The 27,683-nt window shown below is 41.6% G+C and overlaps 2 protein-coding genes across 5 annotated transcripts; both read left to right on the top strand.

The window, feature by feature from the left end:
• The first annotated feature begins 260 nt into the window (after nt 1-260).
• Nucleotides 261-13,499, top strand: ap1b1 (adaptor related protein complex 1 subunit beta 1). 4 transcript variants are annotated; one of them, XM_049716737.2, is made up of 23 exons: nt 261-352; nt 1,720-1,780; nt 2,054-2,159; nt 2,243-2,378; nt 2,487-2,732; nt 2,807-2,997; nt 3,090-3,311; nt 3,447-3,567; nt 3,671-3,766; nt 4,134-4,249; nt 5,290-5,455; nt 5,776-5,874; nt 5,969-6,228; nt 6,366-6,567; nt 6,722-6,742; nt 7,292-7,321; nt 7,397-7,534; nt 7,617-7,762; nt 7,842-7,971; nt 9,659-9,743; nt 10,009-10,095; nt 10,473-10,627; nt 12,593-13,499. In XM_049716737.2, the coding sequence occupies exons 2-23, from the start codon at nt 1,744-1,746 to the stop codon at nt 12,665-12,667; spliced, it is 2,865 nt and encodes a 954-aa protein (XP_049572694.1). In that variant the 5' UTR covers nt 261-352; nt 1,720-1,743; the 3' UTR covers nt 12,668-13,499. The 4 variants fall into 4 exon arrangements, with proteins under 4 accessions (XP_049572694.1, XP_049572695.1, XP_049572691.1 ...); XM_049716738.2 differs by having other exon boundaries at nt 337-387; XM_049716734.2 differs by lacking the exon at nt 261-352 and adding an exon at nt 530-639.
• A 134-nt stretch (nt 13,500-13,633) lies between these two features.
• Nucleotides 13,634-27,194, top strand: rasl10a (RAS-like, family 10, member A). The gene is made up of 4 exons (XM_049716744.2): nt 13,634-15,649; nt 16,049-16,415; nt 23,515-23,639; nt 25,459-27,194. Exons 2-4 carry the CDS (start codon nt 16,200-16,202, stop codon nt 25,727-25,729), a joined length of 612 nt encoding a protein of 203 aa, XP_049572701.1. The 5' UTR covers nt 13,634-15,649; nt 16,049-16,199; the 3' UTR covers nt 25,730-27,194.
• The last annotated feature ends 489 nt before the right edge of the window (nt 27,195-27,683 follow it).

Below are 27,683 nucleotides of genomic sequence, written 5' to 3'. Positions count from 1 at the left end.
TTCACACTGTATACTACTACATTTACTCATCACTCATCTACTATTTGTTGTTTTTAACTTTAGCAGCACAAAGCAACTGGATGATTATCACGTTGTGCTGTCTCATAGCCATTCTCACCGCTTTGAAACCTTTAAGTCAGTCAAGGCTCGGGCTATGTAATTTAAAAGGTCCAACAAACTAAAAGCAATATCTGCACAGTGCTACAATAAAACATTTTATCCCTCAGTGGAGCCATACTTACATATAACTCCGCGTGTTTACAAAAGATACTTTTGTGAAAAGACGGAAGTGGGAGGAGACGAAGGCAAACATCATCATAACCAGCTCAGAGCTCTTTCTACGCCTGTCAAGGTAAGGTGTATCGCCGAATTCATGGTCTTTACACTGTGAGTTTAAATCCAAAGTGCGCACTAATTCGCTGTGTAACTTCTAAAATAGGCCGACAGATTAAGATCTTAACCATCCCAGCAAAAGCTTCCTTAATCTTGTGCTTAGAAGGTCATGTCTCAGCTGAGCTCGCTGAAGTAGTGGCTAGCTGACACTGACAGCCGCACCGTACTAGCAGCTAACGTTAGCATTTAGCAACTCTTTCATTCATTTGACTGGTAAACATGCAGGAATGGGCCAACCAACTATGCGTAAGTAGTTAGCAAAATAATGCGACTACACGAATAACCAGGAGCACATGTTTAAGAAACTTGTCGGTTCAAATTGTTCTCTTTTTTTGAAGTCTGCATCTTGCTGGATTATCATCCGTCTAGCCTGCTATGCTATGGTGTTAACTCGATGCTAGCGAATATTTTAGTGCCATTTCTGGCTAATTTAACAGAGCGTCAGTCCGCGTCAATGACACGCAGCGCTGGTCTGAAAATTACTAAAACGTGCCATAGCAGTTTGGAGTCAGTTTGAGGTGTTATTTGTTATTCAACGCTGTTTGGTAAAGTAGCTAGCTTGTCAGTATCATTTGGTCAATTTGAGGCCAGTAGCCTCTCCTGACGGTGACTATTGGCTCGAGCTAAATAAATGACGCCAGGATTTCTTCCCCCCCCCCCAAGCATCTTTTATTGTTACACGATACAAGCTTTCCAGCTGTTTGCGTTACTACTTGTTGCCTTACTTCTCGTGTTTGCAGCTATCGATTATGGGAATTTTTACTTCAAAATTGAGTTCAGTTATCTTCAAGTACCATGTACTATCGTTTTCAACGGATACAATATGTATATGTTGACATTTCTGAGGAATAAAAAGTACTGCTGTATCGTAGTTCACTTTTTGCATTTTCACTGTATTGCGGATTTTAAAGAAAAAAATAGCACTTCCAGATCATTCTCAATATCGCAGGATTTTTCTGTGATTCTGTTTCTACCAAAATATGATAAGCAAGGCATTATTGTATTTCAAAACACATTATTTGTCATCTGAGCTATTTGTCCTTTTGCCTAGTCACCTCCAGCCAACATGAAATTGCGCCAGGATCGTTCTCATTCCTGACAGTCATCATCAATATGGTTGAAAAGACTGTTGACCTAACTTGGAAATATTTGCCTTGTTCAGCAAAATCCATTGTATTCGTATTTTGTTGGCTATGTTGTCTTCCAGAAGGCAGGAAGTCCTTTAATTTCACTGCGCTTGCACTTTTTACTTTTCCTATTGCTTTTGTGTCGTGTCCTCACTTGCAAGATAGAGGTTCATCCTTTCCATTTGTTTGCAATTTTCAGGAGAACCGACAATTTGGCTCCAAGATGACAGACTCAAAGTACTTCACCACCACCAAAAAAGGTCTGGTTTCATGTGATCGCTGAGCGTTTTAGTTGGTTGTAAATGATTACCTTCTAAACAAACAACCAACAGATACTAGCATATTGCATTTTGGTTTTATGTGAATCATTGTGCAAATGAAGATATGGATCAAATGGTTTTATAACTTTGAACATAGTTTACTTAGCAGTATTTCACCTCTGCACAAGCCCCTATGTCAAGTATATCAAATACAATCAGTGATTATACTTTTTTTGCTTTAGAATGATCCCTTGATGGTTTTTATTCATGCAGGTGAAATCTTTGAGCTGAAGGCTGAGTTGAACAGTGATAAAAAAGAGAAGAAGAAGGAGGCAGTGAAGAAGGTGATTGCATCTATGACTGTTGGCAAGGATGTCAGGTAAGCCAGTGATGATCGACCAGGTTGATGCTTGCCTCCCATGTCTACCCTGCGCTCACATTGACTTGTTATCATCTTTGCAGTGCACTCTTTCCAGATGTTGTGAACTGCATGCAGACAGACAACCTGGAACTGAAAAAGTTAGTCTACCTCTATCTGATGAACTATGCCAAGAGTCAGCCAGACATGGCCATCATGGCTGTCAACACCTTTGTTAAGGTACATAACCATAAATTGTCTAATCTATTTTTTCTAATGCAACTGGGTATTGCATACTAAAACAGCAACATTAATTGACTTTTTATTTTTTATTTTTAAACTATCCAGGACTGTGAAGACCCCAATCCCCTAATTCGGGCCCTGGCTGTTCGCACCATGGGCTGCATTCGCGTGGACAAGATCACAGAGTACCTGTGCGAGCCTCTGAGAAAGTGCTTAAAAGACGAAGACCCCTATGTGAGGAAGACCGCAGCTGTGTGTGTAGCCAAACTCCATGATATCAACGCACAACTGGTGGAGGATCAAGGCTTCCTGGACACCCTCAAAGACCTTATCTCTGACTCAAACCCTATGGTACGACTCCATCAGCCCAACATGCTAGTCAGAGATTGGCCGCATATTAACACCAATGCTGTTTCGATGTTCAGGTGGTTGCAAACGCGGTGGCGGCGCTGTCAGAAATCGCAGAGTCTCATCCCAACAGCAATCTTCTGGACCTGAACCCTCAAACCATCAACAAATTACTAACAGCTCTTAATGAGTGTACAGAGTGGGGACAGATCTTCATTCTGGATTGCCTGGCCAATTACACACCTCGAGATGACCGCGAATCCCAAAGGTAAGTGGATTGCACTGCAACCACCATTTCATTTCCTCTTTCCCTACCCTATTTCTTTTTAACCCCAAACCCCTTTTATTTTTTCAAACCAGCATTTGTGAGCGCGTCACCCCACGGCTCTCCCATGCAAACTCTGCCGTGGTGTTGTCGGCTGTAAAAGTTCTCATGAAGTTCATGGAGATGTTGCCTAAAGACCTGGACTATTATGGAACCCTGCTGAAGAAGCTGGCGCCTCCACTGGTCACTCTCCTCTCTGCTGAGCCCGAGTTGCAATATGTAGCGCTACGAAACATCAACCTCATTGTACAAAGACGGTAAATGTGTCAACTGTGTCTTTTTGGAATGTCCATATACATATAAACCAAGATGGCCTTTGTACTGTAGTTTAGGTTTACATGTTTTGTTACATGCTTTGTAGATGGCTAAAATAATAAGTGTTGACCTTTCAGACCGGAGATCTTGAAACATGAGATGAAGGTTTTCTTTGTGAAGTACAATGACCCAATTTATGTCAAACTGGAGAAACTGGACATTATGATCCGCTTGGCATCTCAAGCTAACATCGCCCAGGTATACTAACAATAACTAAAGAATTTTTCATACCATCCAGTGGGAGATGTCGATGTTCTGGACAATAGTGCAGCCTCCTGATGATTCATCTGTCTTGCTGCAGGTGCTTGCTGAGTTAAAGGAGTACGCCACTGAGGTAGATGTGGACTTTGTCCGCAAAGCTGTCAGGGCCATCGGACGCTGTGCTATTAAAGTGGAGGTGAGATTGTTGTTCGTAAATGACAGTTTGTATAAATGCAAATATTGAGTGCAAAAAAATTAAGCATAATAAAATTGAATATAGGTTGAAAAGGATTTGCAAATTATTGTATCTTTATTAAAATGTACTCAACTCGCCAAATTCAATGCAATTGGGGTTTGTAGAGTCTGTAAGTCAGCTATAAACATTTAATTGTGAGGTTTGAGTTATTTTAGGTATATTAAAGATTCCCCCTTAGCAACCCTGATAAAATGACAATTGCTGTAATAATTGCACAAAATTATTATTCATGGTGAGTGATCATACTGTAAATTGTGTAATGGGAGTGTCATGCTTAATAATGATTTTTGTTTTGTTTTGTTATTAGCAATCTGCAGAACGCTGTGTCAGTACCCTTCTTGACCTCATCCAAACAAAGGTCAACTACGTTGTGCAGGAAGCCATTGTGGTCATCAAGGATATCTTTCGCAAGTACCCTAACAAGTAAGTAACCCTAATGCATCAAATGCCAACTCAGTTGCTCCGCTTTACCTTCAGGGCATACAAACATTTTTAATAATAACTCATAAGACTGTTGACAGTTTTATTGGATGTGTTTTGCATGGAAATAGGCTGTCAAAATCAGATACATATTGTTATTAAATATGAATCCTTCAGACCTGCAGAAAAAAAATCTAGCCTTGTAGGCAATTTGGATATGCACCACAGCAGCGTTGAGGGAAAAAAATGATCAGAATCAAGCCTCTTTCAAATGTGCTTTTTGCGTATTTTGCTCAATATGGAGGCAGTTTCAAACAATTTAGACTTATTTATCATGTGAATTTTTAGGCCACAAAAAAAGTACAAAACTATAATTTTGTCTTGTATTTGATGTTACTAGGCCACAAAAAAAGTGCTTTAATTTAACTGAGAATCTACTTTAACAGACAACCACTTCTCCTATAATAAGCCTGCTAAATTGAGGTCCACTAAAGGTGAAGGAATCAATTCACAGCAGCTGCAAAAGGTCACCATGAAACATCAAAGACTACCTGTCTGGTCACGTTTCATGTGTAGGCGAGTCTGCTGTCCATTTTCCACACTGTTGAGATGTTAGTCACGCCTGTTATTGCAAGTCCAACTCTTCACATTGTGATGCATTTACATTTGTTTGATATTCGGCTCATGCTGATAACAATAGAAAAGCAACCACCGAGGCTACACAGTACTGTGGTACCTCAATTTAGGAGTGACTCGACTGGAGTTTTTCAAGATTTTTCCAGGGAGGAGCGGGGCAATTCGAGCTCAAATTTTAATTACTAGTGCCAGATGGTGGCAGAAAACTTCACAAGCAACACTAAACACTGAACATAAAACACAAACTCCATGTATCAATTAAACAGCGAACATCCAAACTCACAGGCATATATTCTTTATCCTCCATGGAAAACAACAAACCATTTTCTTTCTTTCATCAACAAAACAGCTCTTGTCTTCTGTATTTGTTCCATTCTGACTGCATCTTACCGTGATGATGTTTGCAGGTATGAGAGCGTGATTGCCACTTTGTGTGAAAACCTGGACTCGCTAGATGAGCCGGAAGCACGTGCGGCCATGATTTGGATCGTGGGGGAGTATGCTGAGCGCATTGACAACGCTGATGAACTACTTGAGAGCTTTTTGGAGGGTTTCCATGATGAAAGCACTCAGGTGAGTTGCATAGAATGCAAGCTGATGACCATTTTCGTCGATATGCAACCACCGGGGCTCACTCTCACGGATGGGAAATTGGATTCGATTGCTTTAATTGCACACTGTAAAGTCTTACCGGCTAGTGTGTTTTGGATTCATGAGAAACCTGAGCAGAAAGGTGAGTTTATTGCAGTCTGCATGAGGCAGTTGTTTGAAGATCAGACAGAAAGATTCATTCTTAACGGTTAACCTTGGGCAAAGTAAATGTGTTTCAAGTAATTGTTGTGTGCTTTTAAACTGTCTTACTTCTATTTACGTCTCTTCATTATTTGCTCCAGGTCCAGTTGCAGCTTTTAACAGCCATTGTGAAGTTGTTTCTCAAGAAGCCGACAGAGACCCAAGAGCTGGTCCAGCAGGTCCTCAGTCTGGCTACTCAGGTAAGAGCAAACCAGTTCCATGCCAGTCATGCTACTGCTCTCAACTGGATGGACATGTAGGCGTTAAAGGTTCCCCAATTTTGTCTTTGTCCAGGACTCTGATAACCCAGACCTGAGAGATCGTGGCTACATCTACTGGCGTCTGCTCTCCACTGACCCAGCGGCTGCTAAGGAGGTGGTTCTTGCTGAGAAGCCGCTGATCTCAGAGGAGACCGACTTGATTGAACCCACGCTGCTGGAGGAGCTCATATGCCACATTGGTACTCTGGCGTCCGTCTATCATAAGCCGCCCAGCGCCTTTGTCGAGGGCAGCCGTGGCGTTCAGCACAAAAGACTTCCTGGCAGTGCTGGATCGTGAGTCACTTTACTCTGTTCTTTCGATTCTGTTGCACAGTTTACTTTTGCCTCTTACAGTTTTAAAAGTATAAATACTTTATCAAGTCTCCTTCCAGCTGACTGACTTTTGCCTTTCCTCACTCTCTTTCTGCCAGCGGTGAAAATGTGGAGAGCCCAGACACAGGTTCTGCTGCCGTTGCTTCTGAGGCCCCCCCTGCCGTCATCCCATCCCAGGACCTTCTGGGAGATCTGCTCAACTTAGACCTGACACCTACGACCACAACTGGACCACCACCACCCTCCTCTGGCATGCAGATGGGAGCGATGGACCTTCTTGGAGGAGGACTGGATAGCCTGGTAAAGCCCGTCAACAATTCTCATTAATTTTGCAGATGTTTTTCCTCTGCCGTCTGTGCTATTTTTCCTTCATGCTATTATACTTTAATCTGCCGTCTTTCTAAAAATTATTTTCACAATGTTTTTCCTCCTTTGTTCAATGCTGCACCTGCAGATGGGGGATGAGTCTGAGCCGGTAATGACAGTGAGGAGAGGGAACATTTTTAAGCATTAAAATTAATTTGTCCACATGCATAATTTCATTTCTCACCTTTTACCTATTACCAAGATATAAAGTTACACCAAGAGCCCCATCTCTTTGTTTTACCTGCGGGCTCTGCAATCTTTTTCATCTTTCCATCAGCCACCCGTTCCCTTGCGGACAGACACTCCTCAGTCACCGCAGCCCCCCCATCAGTCCCCATCGCCCCCAGATCACAGCCCCACTGAGGTTGGTCCAAAGGACCTCCCCGGCGAGAGAGTAGAATGCACACTTGTCCCGATGTACCGCTGTGACCTCACACAATAGTTTACAGTTGTCATTGTTTGATGTCACCTTCTACTACGTTCACCACCGTTAGTTAGAAATGTATATTCAGCTGTACTTGTATGCCCAGTAGAATGTTTAATGTGACCCACTTAGTTCCCATGGTTAGAGTTGCTCACTCATCCTACCTCCTCAAAAAATCACAATATCACTTTATCTTACACAAGTCACAAACTTAACGTTTTATTTCATTTCCAGCTTGGCGGTGACCTTGGAGGAAGTCCTGCTGTAAGTTGTTGTAATTCACCTCAACCTTTGAGCGGCTTTGCATCCATTCATTGACTTTTGCTTTGTGACCTGCAGATAACAGCTGGCTTTGGTGCTCCGCCCACTGCCGGACCACCTTCTTTCACCGCCCCTGTAAGTGGGGGTCTTGATGACTTGTTTGACCTCGGCGGTGGAGTCGGTATGCCGATGGGAGTTTATGTACCTCCTAAAACGGTAAGTTTAAAGAATAAATGCTGTTGAATGACTTTGGAATACCTCTGGGCTTGTTATTGATAGAAATGTTGTTCTTCTCTAGCTTTGGCTTCCAGCTATGAAGGCTAAGGGTCTCGAGATTTCAGGCACTTTTGGTCGTCGAGCTGGGGTTGTTCAAATGGAGATGACCCTCACAAATAAAGCAATGAGTGTCATGACTGATTTTGCCATTCAGTTTAACCGAAATAGGTAACACCGTATTAGTTGGATGTTAGCAGTGACTGCACATTTCTGTCATTGACACTCTTTTGCTCCTCTCCGGCTTTAGTTTTGGTTTGGCTCCAGCTGGTCCTCTCCAGGTTCTTACACCAGTTAGCCCGAACCAGAGTATTGAAGCGGTCCTTCCTCTCAACACTGTGGGGCCTGTCATGAAGATGGAGCCTCTTAATAACCTGCAGGTACAAAACTCAATTTGTTTACTTCAGATAAGGGAAGACTACATCTTTATTTTGTATTGATCTATGTAGATCAAGGGTGGGTAACTTAAATGATGGAAATATGGACAAAATAAATGCTGGCCAGCGAATAGTGAAAATCTGTACCCTGTATAATTGACAGTTATTGAAATGCACTTGGAAAATATTCAATATGTTTTCCGCAGAAATGGGGTTGGGTCTTCAATAAAAGAAAATAAATGATGCAGAGATGTTATTGCCTGATCATAAAAACTAATCTGAGCAGTGGCCTTTGCATTTCATTTGAATATGTCACTTGTATTTAGGGTTGATATTGAAAACTAACTTCTGACTGCCCAAATTTATAATAATTATAATAATAAATTTTCTCAAGGTTGCCGTACATCAAGGACATTAAGTAAAATATATCCCTACAGTTTTCAAATTACTTTGTGTATGCCTAATGCTTAAATGTGAAGCACTAAAATATTTTGTGGTTTAAGTATTTCAGATCTTTTTTTTTTTTTTTTTTTTATTAATGTGATCACGGTGTTAGTCCTGTTAGCTGCTTAACAATGTCGCTGAAATATTTTCTTTCAATAAAAACAGTAGCCCCCACACGATAGCATTATACAGTAATAGTTTGAAGCAGGAAGAATAGCAGATGGAACAGTAGCTGTCGAAAGAAGGCTAAAAGCTTCTAGAGGTGGGGGGGCAGCAATCATCAATAGTCATGCAACACGTGGCTCTTTTATTTCTTTTTGCCCTTCTCTGGCTTGCTACTCTACTTTCATGGGCACCACACTCTAGTTTGACACACTCTCAGATATATATTTTTTTTTCTGAAGCTTTTTTCATTCTTTAGTGCTGATGGAAGGTAGCATCCCAGAATATTATTTGGAGTACTCTTTAAACCACCGATAAGTAGTTTCTGTTTTTGTAGCATCCTCACTGGCTGAAACCTTTTATGGCAAATGTGCACATTAAAGAGGAAAAAAGCTTCAGTGTCTTTGGAGAGAAGCATTGTGACTGCAGGCTTTTCATTATTAATCATATTCACCCGCTGCGTTGAGCGGGGTGATTAAGTGATCAGTTTAGCTAAGATAGCAGATTGCTTCATTAACTGCAGCTTCATTGATCATTTATCAGCATTTCTTTTTTTTTTTTTTTTTTTTTATCTCTCTGACTTTGTGTTAAAATGTCCCTCTGTTATTCATGTAGGTGGCCTAGCAACTTGTGGTAACAGCTGACACTTGACAAAAGTGGCTTGCCCATTATAGATCTCAAGTTCTATACAGTCCATGATGGCTGGGTTTTTGGAAGCCAGCAATGAAAAGAAATGGGGGTGTCTGATTTACTAAGATTACAAATAGAAGCTGCACTGCCTCACAATAAAATACATATATTTCTGCAATTTTTCTTCTGTGAGCTACATAAGGTCATTAGAATTGGAGGGGCGATCAAAGATTGAACAGTATTAGAAGAAACCCATTTTTAAGGCAGAAAAGGTCACTGCGTGATGACCTGAGATGCTCCACTCTCGTGAATAAATTTTGTGCTAATGTGACGAAGTAGAAATGACTGTACGGGAATATTTTGTACGACACTTGACAAGTGGCAATTATTTTTGTGTTGTTTTCTCTTGCGGTTTTCTTTCCCCCCCCCGTCTTGAACACGGCTGGTCTCCTAGGTGGCTGTTAAGAACAACATTGACGTCTTTTACTTCAGCTGCCAGTACCCCATCAGCATGCTCTTCGTAGAGGACGGCAAGATGGGTGAGTGATTTTGCCGCAGCGCTTCACTCAATGCCCTCAAATCCATCTAATGTAGCTAAGGCCAGCATCTGTCAGGAAGAGCCCTTAACTCCTAGATTAGATGTGATGTGGAGGTTCATATGCACTTATCTACATCTTGTGCGTGTTTAAATGTGTTGCTGCTAGATCCAAAACAGAGTATCTCCCGTGCCTTGTTTGTTTAGTGATATTGTCTCATTAGCACAAAAACATTGGCCTTACCATGTACTTGGCTTTTTATTTGCAGAGCGACAGGTGTTCCTTGCCACATGGAAAGACATTCCAAATGAAAATGAGTCCAAGTTCCAGCTCAACGACTGCCATCTTAATGCAGGTGAGAAAGACGTTGCCTTCGAGCGGTGTCACACATCATATAGCGTAACAAAGATGAAATTCATTTGTAGTCATTTGAAGCAAATTGTATTTAGTGACAATTCATAAGATTCCATCCCTATTTGTGTTGGATAATTTGGTTTTATGCAAGCAGCGAAGGAGCTGAGCTGGAGAAGGAATGTTAATGACCGCTTAATGGATATTTTCCCTCACGGATAATTCACAAGTGTGAGCCAAAAAAATGACGCTTTTGCAGCCTAGTGCATCACATCAAGTCAGAGCCTTTGGAGGACTATTTATTAGTAAATCATTGACTAGATTTGTAAGTCCTGACATGCGCTCATATTGTGGTTCAGATGATTCTTTGGTTTTTCAAAGATGCGGCATCAAGTAAACTGCAAGGCAGCAACATCTTCACCATAGCTAAGCGAACTGTGGAGGGTCAGGACATGCTGTACCAGTCCATGAAACTCACCAATGGAATTTGGGTGCTGGCTGAACTCAGGGCCCAGGCAGGAAACCCCAACTACACGGTGAGTTCACACAGGGTTTGAAAACCTTTTCAGCTTTAATGTAACATTTAATGATTCACAAAAAGAACATCATGCCACCAACTTGATTGTGGTAGTGTGACGGTCGAAGCCTACTTTGCTACTTCAGAACCAAGATGACTAGCTATGCTTGACCAGCAAATCGCTGAAGGCACAAAAAAATGAAGGTTTTGGAGTTGAGTCAGATTGAAATGCTGTGGCATGATCTTATAAAGGCTAAAACTGGTCATGCGTGTGTGTGTGTGTGATTTTATTTTATGTTTTCCAGCATTTGATCTCACCCAATATTGATCTCAAAACATCCAAGATTTTCCCAACCCCAATTTGAAAACTTATTGAAAGTTCAATTTGAGTAGTTTCTGCGATGTCTGTCTGACTTTTGCTTTCTGGTTATGACTGGTTGAACTGTAGATGAATCACTGAAGCATTTCTATTGACCGGAATGTAATTATATCCTTTATAGCTTTGTATCTCTTCCGCAGTGTAAGACTAGAAAACAAACAAATTGTTGAGTAGAGAAGGCAGACATGATTAGATACTGATGTGCAGTAATGAGTGAGTAGAAGGAAAGAGAGACGTGTGATGATTGTTCTATGACATATCAATAATAGGTTGTGTGTGTTTGTTTTGTGACCTTGCATGTCTGAACTTGTCTCCGCCTTGATGGATCACTTTTGGCTTAGACTTTCTGGATGATGGGTCCTGAATGACAACCTTGGCGTGACCTCAACCCTCCCGCTGCGCGCGTCATCTTTTTGTTTCTTCCGTTTCCACTACTCCATTTGACACCTCGTTGTTCTTTTTCAGTAATGTGAATAAATCAATTCACCGATGTTATTAGGTAACAAACAGTGGTAAAAAAAAAAAAAAATTCTAAGTCATGCCTGTGAAAAGTTACTCATGTGACTTACGTGTGGAAAGGCTAGTGATTGTTTTTCCTTATTTACTGGTGAGACTCGGGCTGAAGTAAAAGCAGGTTTAAATAATTGATAGGTTTTTTGCTTTTAATATATGCTGCTAACAGTTTGCATTTTATGATTATGCTCTCTGTCTTATGTTGAGACTCAGCAGTTTGTGGGCGTTGATCTATGTGTTTGTTAGGTTATTGCTCATTAGCGATGAAAAGCAAAGATGGTGCTCCTTGTTCACTGTTCTGTGACCGCGTCGCTTGCCTCCTAGCTGCTGGCTGCTTGCACTTTGTTCATTGGCATGACACGCTGAAACCACAACGGCGGGGGCTATTTTTAGATGAGAAGGAGAGTGAGGCCACTGCGTATTTTTTGGCCCACGTTGCACTCTGGAAGAAAATATGTTAACACTAATTGTTACAACAGTTGAACACGGACGTGAAATGGTTTCACTTTAGCAGCTTTCTCCCCAAAGAAGTAACTTAATTGGCTTCAGTTCTCCCATGACACTTAACTTCTTGGCCTAGCATATTTTAGTCCTGTCCCAGTTCTGCACTCAACGTCTATACTAGGTTTGACTAGGATTGACTGACTTTAAACATTCACTATCTAACCCCAGGAGGAAAGAAGGAAGAGCAAAAAAGTGATTTGAGCTCAGTCACTCGCTCCTATTTTACCTTAGTTGGATTGTGATGGGATAATTCTGAACATAGCCCCAATTATTAGAGGGTGTCTAACTTATGCAACCACATTAACTCCTTTTGAATATGTATCATTTTGTTGTTGTTGTTGGATTTTTGGGGGGACTTAGATAAGTCATGTTAATGGTGGAAGAAATTTAGAAATTATTTATCTTTTTTTCAATATAATATGTCCAAAAATCTTATCGTGTGTGAAGAGTGTACAGAATTGTCAATTTTAGCCAACCCTACCCCTTTAACCTAGTGATGAAAGCAAAATGGAACCTTCTACTATAAATGCACACCAGCACTTAAAACAGTCATCACGTTGTTAAAGACTGGTTTGTGATCTTTCGTAGGTCTCTCTGAGATGCAGAGCCCCCGAGGTTTCCCAGTGTGTGTTCCAGAGCTACGAAGCGGTGCTGAAGAACTGAGAGAGGAGGGGTGAAAATAAAACAATTAACAATGATGGGCCAGATGCTGCCGTCTGGTTCTCCTGCCCGTGGACCACGTCACACTGTCATGCAGTGGTTGCTGCAAACTATCTACCAGCTCTTCATTAGTTTTTCCATCATTTATTGCTCAGTTTAGATTTCGTTTCGACCTGATTGAGTTTGTATGAGTCAGCTTTCGCTAAATGACCCAGCTCATTCAAATGTGCAGGTCTAGCGCACGTGAACTGCAAGCAGATGGTCTTGGCTTCCTCATTAGTATGTGTGTGTGTGTTTGTGTTTCTTTCATTTTGACACCATATCTGGACTTTGGATAGACTGAAAGATCCCTCTGAGGTCTATTGTAGTCATTGCATTCTTTGCTTTTTTTGTTGGTAGATGTGCCTGTGTGTGTGTGTGTGTTTGCATCAGGGCAGCAGAATGTGGCCAACTGAGATGAAGGCTGAACAGGACTAAGTGTAAATGATGAAGGAGACGTTTGTAACACCAAAGTAATGTGTGCATGTTAGTATGGCTGGCTAGGACAGTGCTCGGTTTCTCACCCTTGTACTCTGAAGATTAATTGAATTCTTTTTTATTTTTTTCCTTTCCCCGTCACTACACTGATGCCCTTTTCATCAGCTCTGCAAGGTGTATACATCTATCACCTTTTATATCGATTTATTTTGCAGGTGGCTCTCTTACAGGTGTTTGTGGGGACATCTGATGTTTGAAAAAAAAAAAAGGTAATGCTGAATCAGTTGTTTTTTTGATTGTTTGTCCTTCGAGTCTCCATCATCCAAAATGGAAATATTAAAATTCTTGATCAATTGTGCTTAGTTACTTTTTCTTCCAGTGCGTTTTAAGCCATACGTAGGTAGTCCTGTTGACGTTATAGTTCATATTATAGAAAATACAGTGATAGATCTTAGTAGACCTTTGTCAATAGATTCCTGTTGGATCCTCAAGTCAAAGCGGATCGCCTGGGAGGCCGTTTAAGGTCTGCACCACTCTGAGGGAACGACAACGATTTTAGCGGTGTCGCTTCAAAGGGGGCCACTATGCTACCCTGGGCAATCAAGGTCATAAGCTGGTGTATTGACTTCCTTGTCCCTTCAGTCACTGTTGCGACTATTGTCTCTGTTTTCCGGACAATCAATAAGATTGATCAGGTTTTGTAAGTGCCTTCCAACAGAGGGCATCGCTGAATTGGACACGGACTCCTGCAGCAGTGATTGACTCAGTACACCATATACAAGCCTTTATAGGGCCCTAAACCTCATTTGACTGTGGCGTCACCTCTGCATGACTCTACTAATAGGGAATTAGGATTTTGATGTGTATGTCAGTTTTTTTCATTTCTTTGAATAGGCCAGAGGGCCTCCAAGCAGCCACTTTGTTCTCTTCCGCCTTAGGCCTACCCTGTCTCTACGGAATATTTTCTCAAAGATGTTGTGAGATGACATCACATTACATATTCTCAGTCAGTTAGACCACCTGGCTTCACTCTCAATAGCATACAGCCACAAGGCTGTTTTTTCTCACTTATGATTCTGTGAGTAATATTAGAGATTATTGGAGGAAATATCTGATGGCAACCTCAAATATTCTGAATAGGATCTGGTTTTGTGATAGTTTCAGCAGCAGCTCATAGCCGTGCACTGTGCTAATTACGAGCTTTTTATCAATGTCTTAGCAGCAGTTTTTGACCTGGCTTCTTCTGTTAATGAATGACCAAGATTTTGCATGCACTCCACTGCACTGTCCCTGCCGATGCCAAAGCTGTTCCAATTTTCTTATCCACCTAATGTTTTATGAGGAGTGAAGCAGAAAAGAGGTCAACTGCCTCACACTATTAAACACACTGGACTCAACATTAGATACACCAGAAAAATCGAATGATGTCCAGTTGAGAAGCTGTCGGAGGTGTAGGGTTGTAGACAACAACAATGTATTCCACTGGATATATCTTACATAAGAAATGGCTCTCAAGCAAGTCAAGCCCAAAAAGAAAAATAGTGACCTAATGAGGACCAGTCAGAAATGGCCTATCCTCCGTGGAACCCTAAGCAAAGGTAGAATTTGGTGGATTTTGATCACACCCCGTCAGTAAACTCCTTCCACTGTGCAGCTCTGGCAGGGTTGTGAAAAATGAGCAAAACCTTAATTAAACAACACTAACAACCACATAAATGCAAGCATTACTGTCTTCCCTCAATACCCCAGGCTCTAGTAGGGCCCCCTAGCGGTCACTGACTGCGCGTTCTGGAAAAGTGAGTAAGCTCGTGTAAAATATGGATGAGTGGATACTTTTCGTGAAATATTTGTCTGGCAGCGTCCTGTGAGCTCCTCGTAAAATACCCTCAATAAAGTTTGGGACACACTGCATGAGTGGCCACCGAGTGTTAGTAAATTCCAGGCAGGCATGCAGGCAGGTCTCCTTCCAATTTTACAAGAATGAAGATTTTTTATAAGCATCACGGGAGACCTGCGCAAGTGCACATAAAAGTGGTGTCCATAGGTGGATCCGTGGCCATGGTGGGGCTGTGATGGATTGGGCTCATCGTCCCTGCCCTGACCGTGGTCCCGCTCTCTCCACTAATCAGTCGTGTCCCTCGGCGAGATGATGTGCACGCCTGCATCTCCGTGACAGCTTCCACACTGAATCACGTGACAGAAGGAGGGAGAGAGAAAGAGAGAAGCTGGTGCCTTATCCGCAGACGCACGGTGCTCGTCAATAGGATGCCATAACACGCCTGACACACGACTGCGTGGATTATCTTTTTTTTTTTCTCTTAATACGACCCAAAGCCGAATGAGTCCATCTATGCCGTCGATTTGAGCAAGAATAATATGTGGAAGACGTACGACAGTGTGTGATTTTAGCACACGTGGAGCGCGTCTGGGTGCCGTGTGATGGAGGTGCGTGGAAACGGTGCATCGTGGGGATGAAGACACCGAGGGCTCCTGCGCGTCTCGGCCAAGGTCAGATTGGAGCCAGGCTATAATTTTGTCCATGTGGAGGACACCCAAGTGGGCTCCCACGAAGGGGGTCTCTCATTGGGGGGGAAAAAAACAGTTTCTCATCCGTGTCCGAGGGTTTTAATTATTTCATTATTTTATAATTTTAGCGCGTGTAAACCGGCCGTATTTAATTCATCATTCTGATTTTGTCGTCATAATTAATTGAATTTCATGTATTTTTATTTTATTTATTTTTTTACAAATATTCCTATTATCATTGACAACAAATCACAGTATGTATATTCAAATTGCCTTGTTAAAAAGGAATTAGAAACTTTGTTTTACACGCGTTTAAAACAACAAATGAAAATGTTTTTCTGGGTTGTTATTTGTGACCTGGCTGTCCCTCCCACTCCACAGGATGCTTTTACAGAGAACACAAGTCTGCTGGCTGCCTGGATTATTTGTTCGGCCCTCCAGCCTGGAGCTGTAACTTGGCTTTCTGTGATCCACGAGCGACAAATCGAGCTTGAGTTCCGGGTGTCCATGGTGTTGACCCGGGGCACCAGGAATGGTGGAGACGCTGAGTATCGCCGTCATCGGTGCTCCCGGAGTGGGCAAAACTTCAATCATTCGCCAGTTCATCTACAACGACTTCTCCGAGGTGTACACGCCGACCCGTTCTAGATATGTGTACCGACCCTCCGTCATTCTCAACGGGAGCATGTACGAACTGAAGGTCCTGGATGTCCCTCCGATCTCCTCCTTTCCATCCAGCTCCAGTCAGGTAACGCAGCACTCCCTTTTACACTACAAATGTGACTGCAAACTGTGCTTCAGGTATCAGTACATGTGTATTTGCTTTTCTGATTACTTTTTACTTTAAATTCCCTCATTTGAAAACAGTTGTACTGTGTAATTTCCACATCTTTGTCAAAGTAGGCATGTTACTTTTTGCACACTCCCTCCGTGGTCAGGTTCGAAGCTACAGTATGTGGAGGCCATGGCCACCCTTTGGCCACCCTCACATCGAGGGAAAGGTTTTGGTTGCAAGACTTCAGGTTATTTTTGGGTGAGATGGGACGAAGCTTTTCGATCATATGTCATTAAAGATGATGTCACGCCAATACCACGCATAATAAATGAACTGTCTATGTGGCTACTACAGTCACCATAAATGTCTATTTTATGCCCCACGAGTGGGACTACATTAAAATAAAGTAAAATCAAATATGAATTAATTATTCAAATATAGAGTCAATCTCTCCCAAGAAGTTTGTCTCCCCATCTTCTTATCAAATTTACATATAAAGTAATAATTTACTGTCCAAATCCTCCAATTTCAGAAATGTCACCAGTAATTATTCTTTGATTTAGGTCTTGGGTTAGGACGATGTTGGCTTCTGCTATTGTGACAGTAATTTTTTTCCACATAATATTGGTCAGTTTCCAAATCAAAGGGCATTTGTGTTAAATTGGCCTGTTTACCAGAATCTCTTGAAAAAGAGATCTGCCACATTGTGAGAGTCATCTCTTGTGTGCATTTTTCGCCACAATATTTCAGTTGTAAGTCAGTCGAGGGTCTCGGCTCGGAGTAGTCCCTAGCTAGGCCATGTTTTTTGTTCAGGTGAAGCCCTTTTGTTGATGTGACTATATAACCTTGCCTATGGTGCTCCCCTGCTGAGGTGCACTATTGTTTTTCCACCAGCATTTTCATCCAAACCTGGCTCAAAACTACAAAATCATTTCAATGCTGTTTGAGAGAATCATTGTAGAGCATTTAAAAATCGCAGATGTGAAGACAGTTCCTCGAAACGGTGACTTCTGCAGTCATGCTATTTCTCACATGGAACAATGACATCCTCAGATCAGTTGTGTTCACATTGTTAACCGTCAGAGACCACAACACTGATATTATTTCTTTTAGCACACTCAGATGTCCCTGGTCTAGTTGCTATGGAGACACAACTGACTTAACACTTCACTTTGACGTTAAAGTGCCCCCAGTGAGGACAGTTCAGTGTATTGTTATTTATTAACCGTGGTGTGTCTTCTACAGCGTGACTTTGTATGCTTGTAGAAAAAAAAATGCCCAAGTTAGCTCCTCTTATATCATTATAATTATCCCATTTGTTTTTTTTCATGCAGCTCTTGTATTGGTCTCATTAAAATGTGTACCGGTATCTGTCTGCTGGGTCAAGTGCCTAAAAGGTCCGGCAATTTTTCACTATTAACATCATAGCTTTTTTTTTTTCTGAACAAGTACATCTAATCATATCACAAACCTGAGATTTTACTGGCCAAAAGGTGCAAAAACATCTCAAGTTTATCCGTGTCTAAGTGCAGGATGTGCACACTAAACCATTTGAGTTGATGGTGTGACTCATGTCCTCGAGAGTACTGTTTTGAAGTGCCAAGTCTCCAAGGTCGCCACATTTTGTTGCTTCATAACACCTGATGACAGCGTGGCTCATTTCTCCTGTCGCTTTGGCGACGCAAATAAGTGAGCCTTCTTACGTGGCTGTCCGCACCGTGTCAAACACACAGAAGTACAAAAGAATTGTCTTGAACAGGTTCAGAGCAGTCCCAGTGCAATGAAAGAAACATTTTGCTTGCACGTGTTCACTTGAGATTCCTCTGTCTTTATTTCACTAACTTTCTTAGCTTAATTCCCCAAGACCCAAAGTTACTCAACTATATCATGTACTGCGAGAACATCTACAATGTCTAGAATATCAATGTCAGAATTCCAATTGGATTCTAAAGAAAAATATGGTCCAACAAAGTATAGCAAGATGAGGCAAGTTGCGGCAACGCGGCTCTTGTGCCTTCTGGCTTTCTGCTACCAATTTGAAGTATTTTATCTTTTAGACACTTTGTTTTTCTAAATGAAAACTCAGACGTCATTATAGCATCTTGTAGTATAACACAACACATGTCAACATAAACAAAGCACCTAACTCAATAACACTAATGTGGTACAAGAAAGAAAACGAAGGATCATGGGAATGTACCATTTCGGATTCTGCGGCGAGGGGAACATTTCTATGGCGCCAACTGGCAAAACGTCACTCTTATATTGATTTGCATTAAAAAAAAAATGCCAGTTTTTGCTCAGTGAAAATCACTTTTTTGCAAGGGTAATGACTTCTAGCATTTTACTCTGGCAGTCGGCGACCCAGTAAAAATGGAGCTGGCATCAGTTTGAGAAAGGCTGATCTCAATGATGCTTAACCCACTTTGAAGAGATGTAAAGGGAGCTGGAATGAGACGCGATGAGTGTGCCATGTGTCTGTTGGAGTGCGGGCCACGCTTTGAGTCACACGAGGAGGCTTTTAAGCAAAGCACACAGATGTGTTGAATTATTTCGAAGCAGCATTTCATCCCATTGTGAGGGTGAGCGCGGTCTGTTGTCACTCGCAGCTTCAGGAAGGTGTTCACACAGAGGAAACCATTAGCTGAGTGCTGCCACAACATTTCTATGAGCAAGATTTATGGGTGCCCCTTGAGCTGCAGCTAACCCACCAGGACTCCAAGGCCTCCCCCCCACCCCTCTTTAGTTTTGTTTATTCTAAGCTGGCTTGTACTAAAGGCTTCTCGCTTCATGTGTTCACATCCTCTATTCCAAAAATCTTAATTGTGGTTATTTTTTTTGGTGTGATTTAGAACATGAAAGAATCTCTGATTATAACGTACTGTCTTTCCTGGTTAAGAATACTCATACCCAATTCACTTTTGCCACAGTATCAGTCTTTCTGGCCTTGACTTGAATGTACCTAAACAACGAGTTTTGGAATCGATATTCTTTGCCTCAAGAGTGGCAGGAATCAAATAGCAACGGAGGGGATAAAAGGAATTCAATGCAGTCAATTAGAAAGGTTGCATTGAATTCAATGGAAGCTGTTGAAGGACGACTGACCAAATAGAGTTCTCTAATTTGTCATGAATAAGCTGCATGGTGAGTCAGTGCGCCTCCGTGCTTCAGAGCAATGTCTTACCACTTCATGTTATATCTGGAAAAGTGTAAAAAAAAACCAACCAATTATTATTGTTTTTCAAATCTAGTCTAAAATTGGAAACAAGGAAGATGTCCATCATTCTACTTTAGTGGTGATTGTGTGGAGCGCCTGTCTGCTGCTGATAATATTGACCATTTGCCACAGTACGTCAGTGTGATGCGATAACAGCCTCACAGTTGGCTCATTAATTCCATTTTATTTTGGACACCCGCGTCTGGACATTTGTCTTAGTTTCCTCTGTCCATGCTGTCAGCTTGGAATTACATAATGTTACACGTTATGTAACTTTGAGCCTTCCAAATATGAAACGCTCATCCCTGAAGGGCATGTGTGTGTGTTTGTGTCTTTGTATATTTGTGCATTTGTGTGAGTACAAATGGTGTTTGGGGAGCTTTAAAGGTGCCTCGAGGACACTTTAGTCACAGGTGTCAGGATTAGTGTGCTTAAGTGAGGTGATGGCACATGACTGCAGCAAGTAGATTTTTTTTTCAGAAGAAAAAATCCTGGCAGGGATTACTATATGCACACCAACAGCTGCAAGAATTGAATAGAAAACAAGAGGATATCCTGAATTAAATTTTTGGAAATCCATCCATCCCTCCATCCATCATCCATCCATCCATCCATCCATCCATCCATCCATCCATCCATCCATCCATCCATCCATCCATCCATCCATCCATCCATCCATCCATCCATCCATCCATCCATCCATCCATCCATCCATCCATCCATCCATCCATCCATCCATCCATCCATCCATCCATCCATCCATCCATCCATCCATCCATCCGTCCTATCCTTATCAGCTCATTTTTGACAGAATTTCCCAAAACTAGTCCGATTTTGTCATTCTGTGCACAAGTACAACTAATGAGCTATGGGCAATCATCTCTGTATTACGTAAAAGGGTGTGAATTTCTAAAAAGGTTTCGGTTGGACAGATTGAAATATTTTTTATAAGGTCACCGAATAGATTTTAATTGCAAATCTGATTGCGTGACCTAGGGTTGACGCTAATTAGCCGACACCCCTCCCCCAACAGTTTACATGAGTCGACAGCCATCACAATGATTCATGGTGGCTCCTTAAATTAGGAGACTTGAACAGCTTTGTCCTTTGTCATTTGCCAGCAGTTGTCAGGGAAACGTGTTGTGTTTTGGCTCTTGAGGAGACAAGGAGGAGATGCTCTTTTTCCTCCCAGAAGACTGTCTCCAAACACTATCATCTCACTTCACAACCGTGCTCCCACAAGCACCTTGTGGCACAAAGGAACATGCCCGTACATGCATTTTTAAAAATTCCACTTGACTTCATCAGCAGTGTTTTTGTCTCTTCCTCAAGTCCTTTCCTACCTTTTGTGTCTTGCTCGGCTGCCACTGCCCCTTACGTTCCTCATCATCCCACTCCTCGTCCTCCCACTCCTCTTCCTCCTTGTCTTCCACATTTAAAAACAGCACTGGGACCACAAGGAGGATATGCAATGAGAATGAAAGATGCTATTTATAGCTCAGCTGCAACTCAAGTCACTGTGCACCTGACGATTGTCAGATGAGGCCACGCTGTCTTGACATGCTGTTATTAAATCACTTGTGTTCCATTAGTCCGTGTGTGTGTGTGTGTGTTCTCTCACGATGGCGGCCGATGCTGGTGTCAAAAGAAACAACTGTGCAATGTCAATAATCAAACAAAGAGTTGACATCTTTTAATAATACATATTCAACTATTAGTGGCACAAAGTCACTTATATGATTGCCGTCCTAAAAACTCAATAACATTTATCGTGTGGTAACTGAGTGCCTTTTCCATAGTCAATGTTGATGGTTTTATATCGGCGTTCTTTAGCTGTGCTCACACTTCCCTGCAGTGCTCCTTTTGTCTTTCACCTTTGATGTCGGAGATGTCAGTGATGCATGTTTGCCTCCTTGTTTGAGCAGCCTCATTATCCCTGCAGATGTGTGCCGTGCCTCACACTCTGCCAACCACCCTCGCTCCAATGTCTTTGCATTTTCCATCTTTGCAAGTTACACCAACCCTCGCTCTCGCTCCCTGCCGCCGTTCACGTGAATGATGATTTTATTTGTTTCTGTGCAGCGTGAAGCCTCATTTTCAACACCGCGGAGAAATTTCACATATTAAAGTTTTGTTATATGGGATGTTGAGATGGAGTAGTGTAATATAAATGCAACAGGCGGGAACAGTGTTGCTAATTAGACTTATCATTGTTTCAAAAGAAGGGGTCAAATGCTAATCAGAAGCATGAAATGAAAATATGGATTCATAATCACCACCTTGATACGTGATTCTTTTTTTAAGCGCTGTGGCTTACAGACATGTCAGAGACAACAAAACCTCCGTTCAAAATAATGATTGCACGTCATCATCCACAACAATCATTTTTTATTCATTTTCCAAAGTCAAAGCAAATATTTGCAAATGTCTTTTTCTGAAAACATAATCGGCCTACTTTTGTGTCAAATCTCAGGACATTTATTAAGAACCAGGTAATCAGAGGATTTTGCTCATTTTAAATTTAACAAGTTCTCTTCATCGGTTATCAAGAATATGTATTTATTCTTATGATAATCGATTAGCTGTCAATTCATCGCTGCAGCTCCAAAACCAACATTTCGAGGGAACCACATAGAAAAAAATTAACTATACACATTTTAAAAAAAAATTACCTCACCATTAAATCCTTTTAGCAGTCACATTTTAAGTCAAATAGGTCCTGACACATGTTTCGTATTTAATCCTTTGCTCAATGCCAATAAATGTTAAAATTTCACATAAAAAGTGGCAGCCTGAGTTCATGATAGTCACCAGCTCTTATAAAAAAAAACCTTGATTTAGTTCACGAGGTTATCTTGCCCATCTTCGAGGATGTTATCTCTAGGCTGGGTTTCTCTTCTCATTTCCCCTTCGAAGCAAGCCTTCACATCACAGCCCTTCAAAGTCTTCTCTCTTTCCATCACCATCTTCCAGCAAGAGTAATCAAATTCAATGAGTTGGTTATAGGTTGGTGACAAGATCAGGACAGCGCTATGAATATAATGTGGATGAAGACTTTGTTTCTTTTCAAGTCAAACATACTTTATACATTTTCACATACTACTGTTATTCACATCATTAATAATTGAAAGACAGTTCCTCAAATTTCTGTTCTATACCGCCTTGTCTCTCATTATGGACACAATGAAGTAACAATTGCCAGTAATTCAAATACTACTGGACTCCTGTCAGTCAAATTAATTGATTTCAAAATCAATTTCAGTGGGGAATATCTTTACCATTATTCACTAATTTATATGAAAATGACTCATAAAATAAAACAAAAAAATCCATTCTCCTGCTCTGTGTTTTCATTCATTTTGTGTTGTCGCTTCTCTTCCTCGGTCCTTGACGGCAGACACTCACCATGTCTCATGACTTTGCCGTGGGTCACTCTGATTTTTCAAGGAGCCTGAGCCAGTCATTTGGAATATTAAAACAAAAAAATGCTATTTATTGATTGTCTTACAAATATAGCGTTATGATTATGATGCCAACAAGTAAAATATAAAGAGCACTACAAATGAAGGTGATAAACATCTGCCTGCTGAACTGTAGCATTCTTGCATTATCCGTTTGAATTGCAGTCAAGGGAAATTAGTTTTTATGAACCACTGAATGCCATAGAATTTCAAAATGCTGTACATTACTTTTTATTTGGTCTATCTTAAAATGCACTGAACGTTTTGAGATAAAATGCAGCTCACTCAAGTAATCAAATTTGTTGTTGTCCTTTGGATTGTCTGAGATAAGTTTAGACATTTCTGTAGCTTCATGTCTAAAATTAAGCCTTCTTTTTGTATTTGTGTCTTCTAGGAATGGCTGGATTTACGTTGCAGAGGCGTTCGCAACGCCAACGCCTACATCTTGGTGTACGACATCTGCTGCGTGGAGAGTTTTGAATATGTAAAGATGATCAGGCAGCAGATAGTCGAACACAGGTATGGTCAGCAGCACGACTGGCAAGCAGCTTGTTAACTATCACGCTAATTTTGCAACAGCATCGCAGTATCTTGCTTCAAATTTCACAGACGAGACCCCAAAGTGTACAATAAACACCTTTGTGACAGCGTGACAGTGATGGACAGGCTGCAGCGGTAATATATCTTTTAATTCCGCAGAATCTCCCAGCATCTTGACAGTTTTGTCATGGCATTTGTTACGTTGCCACATTTGAAAGAGATTGATACCAAGATGACTTTTTGCGTATATTTCTGCTGGTAATGGGCAGCAGATGTGCTAAATCGACATAGTGAAATGAAGATGATATTACATAAGGTACATTTTGAAAGGTATAATATCTGACTTTATTTGCTTTGTATGACCCCATGCAGCCAATGTAGCCATCTTAACTTCTGCATGTGTTAGTGTGAAGCTTTATGGTCTGTGTCATAGTAGCTCTTTAAACCAAAGCCGGAATAAAATATGCATGAGGTACGGATATCGGTGAAAAGTATACATAACATTCAGATCTGGCGGTTTCTATTAAAAATAATTCTGCTTATTTGGACAGAAGGCACATCAGTTATTATTTATTTATGTGATCACATTTGCTTTTCTTCAGTCCACTGGCATGAAACCACATTGTCGTACACTTGACACATCTTGTTCCACTTGCAGCCATGTGTAAAAAGGAGCAAAGTGCTGTGATTACTGCAATGTGTTTTTCAAGCCAAATTTCACCTCACTCTGTTGAAGTCTCTGATTGCGTTTTCCGGTGTGTTGAGCTATCGTGCCATCTGTCCTGTCAGATGTGCTAATATGCCAGTCTTTGTCACAATTGAGGCGTGCTGTAACAAAGAGAAGGCCTTATTAAGCCTTGAGAGAGGATCAGATAAGTTGTTTGAACTGAAGCTGTCACTCGGTCTTCATGCACTGTAATTTAACTAATAGAATATTAAATACATTATCCTGTACATGATCTTATTTAACTTGTTTTCATAAAAAAATGATCAGGTCTACCTCGCTTACTATAATTAAAATTAGCCATGCTGTTTGAATACTGCAAGTTGCAGTTCTCAAGGACAAAAATCCAGTAGCGCCTCGAAAGTTTCATTTATTCAATGCTCTTAACTCAAAGTGTTATATCTGAGATTATTTTTCTGTTTTGGGTATTTCAAATAAGAGAAATGTCACTCGACAATATTGTATATTATAAAACAACAAGAATTAAGCGGCCACCAGGGGGGCATTCTACAGACACTGACGAAGACGAGTTGCACAACTACTGTAAGCGTCTATATAAAGCCAAATGTTGTCAGCGGAGTCTCACAATGCGACCATAGAAAATAGTAGAATATATTCATCAGTGGTGGACTCGACTGCCTTACACACAGGCATTGTTCGAACGACATCTAAAAGATGAAATATCTTCGTTCAGTATTCGTACCCATGCAAATATTTTTTGGAGGGGTTACATAACAAGGGTATTGTCAACATGATACTTGCTCTATCCAGGAAATGCCTGTGATTGTCGATGTCAACCGGGGATGTTGATAACACTACAATCGTGCCTTAAAAACACTCCCCACACACTCACTAATTTATGCTTACCACTCACATGCCATTTCTTTTCGCACTCCATATTGCTTGCAAGCAATGTGTGGTGTGAGCCGCCCCCCCGCCAACCCAGAGCCCATGAGCTCTAATCCTCCAATCCGCCCCCTCGCACCTCAGAAGAAAGGCAGGCAAAGCTGCAAATAGCTCAGCTTGCACACACCCAGCATGCACCCACATGCTAATACGTGTCAACCTTTGCAGGGAAGGCAGCAGCAGCGAGGTGCCCATTCTGGTGGTGGGCAACAAAAGAGACCTGCAGCGTCAGCGCTTCATGCCTCGCAGAGCGGTGTCGGTTCTGGTTAAGAAGACGTGGAAGTGCGGCTATGTGGAATGCTCGGCCAAGTTCAACTGGCACGTGGTACTGCTCTTCAAAGAGCTGCTGGGCATCGCCGTGGCACGGGGCCTGCGCCAGAACCACACCTCCATCCGCCTGCAAGGGGCACTGCAGAGGAACCGCTGCACCATCATGTGACCCTCTCACCTCAGCAGGGCAGCAAAGGACTTCTAGATCTAAATGGCTGGAAACTAAATACCCTGTGGCCTCCTGCATTACTGAGCTGATCATGAGATTTATCAGAAGCTGCGCTTGCACGATTCCATTCATGGGTCATCCAACTGCTTCCGATTCTCAGTTCACTTTTCTGGCATAAAAGTAGGAGGAGTCAACATATGACACACAAGGCCTTGTATTGCATAGACACTCAGGTGTCTGACTCCCTTACTTCTTATTGTGAGGCTTGCCTCGCAGCCTGATTGAAAGGAAGCTATTTTTGTGAGACTCGAAAGTGAGAGGCAGCAATATCGGTTGAGTCTTCCTTTTGAATATGTCCTATTCAGTGAGGGGGAGGAGGTGACAAAAGAAGAGAAAAAGATATTTGGTGAGTTCTTCTCAAAGAGTTGGATTAGATATCTTTCTAGAATCAGTAAGGTAGCCTACATTGTCCTGATTTAATGATTTTTTTCTTTCCTATCCACACAGCACTTAAGATTATGTTTGTTTAGGCAAAGAGAGTTGTATAGTTTTTGGGCAGCGGAAAATGCTGCAGTCGCTTATCGTGATGTACCGTAGGACCCCTGCACAACACCCCACCCCATTTCATCACCCCCCCCCCCCCCCCCAATACTCAGTGGCTGTGAATGGTGTGAATACATTAACGCAAGGGAACGATGGACCTGCAGGAGTTTGCAGAGCCTGAAAAAAAGGCACTGCATGCGCGTTTTGTTTAGTGTGCGCGTGCGTGTGTGCTTTATCGCTGACATTCAAGCAAGCAGAAGGACGGAACCAGCGAATGAGAAACAAATGCCGAAAGCTTTGTCACAGGAAGGAGCAATAAAATTCCACCTGACCGACAAAGAGCAGACACTGTACTGTGTTTAGAATCAGTCAATTAAACCATCCACTAATCCACACTTTAAAAAAAATAAAAAATGCTGCAGCAGTGCTCCAAGACGTCAACCAAACATCACACAAGTGTGTCCCAAACAGAGAGAACGATAATAAAGGTTTCCTAAAAGGCTCTTAACGGTACATGGCAATTTTGTGAGATTTATAGTGTGTGAAAATGGCTGCACTGTTGTACCTAAGAGGAATTTATGGAGTAATTGACTTGCATGCTATTGTTGGCACCAGATCCAACAAGTCAGGTTTTAATTGCACTGATGTGAAAATGTGATACTGTATTTATTTTTTGGTAACATGATTGACCGACTGTGTTGTGAGTTGCAGAGTGGAGTGATTGTTTTACACTGGCATGTGGGAGCATTAGCTCGTGATGTAGTGCTGATTCTTTTGTCAGGTTAGGTTGCTATTTTAGTTGTTTTCATTTTCTATTCCAAATTTAAAAATACATGTAGCAGCAACTGCGTGTAGCATGAGTTCTCATCAACAGATTGTCTGTGTATTTCCAAATAAAAAGGGCTACAGATTTGTAACAAAATTGTATTTTGTTTTATTTTGCTAGTGTTGCGATATTTTGACATAATCCGTTGCAACTTTTGACTGCTTTGTGTCCTTCATCACGGTGTGGCAACATTTAGACAACAGCGCCATCTAGTGTACAGTATGTACTTTCACAGTTATACTGATGATACAATAGTGACCAAGGCGTTAGCACATCTGATTCACAGAGTTTGCGAGGCATATTCTTGAGGCGCTTGCATGACTTTTCTCCAGGCACACCACTAACAGAGGTAGTTCTGGAAAGTTAGGATGATTAAGGTTAGACTCTAAATTGTCCATAGGTGCGAATGGGTAAAATAGAGGAAAATGAAAAGAAAAAAAAAAAGCATGCATTGGCCTTAAAATACACTGGCCCACCGGGATCTGCCCTGTTGTCAAGGTGGCCAGTCCAGCCCTGGTTATAAGCGTGCCTGCGAGGGCACGAGAAATGATTGCTGTTATACCTCACTTCTTTGACTGTCTAGTG

The sequence above is a fragment of the Syngnathus scovelli genome, chromosome 3, assembly GCF_024217435.2.
Source record: "Syngnathus scovelli strain Florida chromosome 3, RoL_Ssco_1.2, whole genome shotgun sequence".
NCBI lineage: Eukaryota > Metazoa > Chordata > Actinopteri > Syngnathiformes > Syngnathidae > Syngnathus > Syngnathus scovelli.
This window is presented reverse-complemented; position numbering and strand designations above follow the sequence as displayed.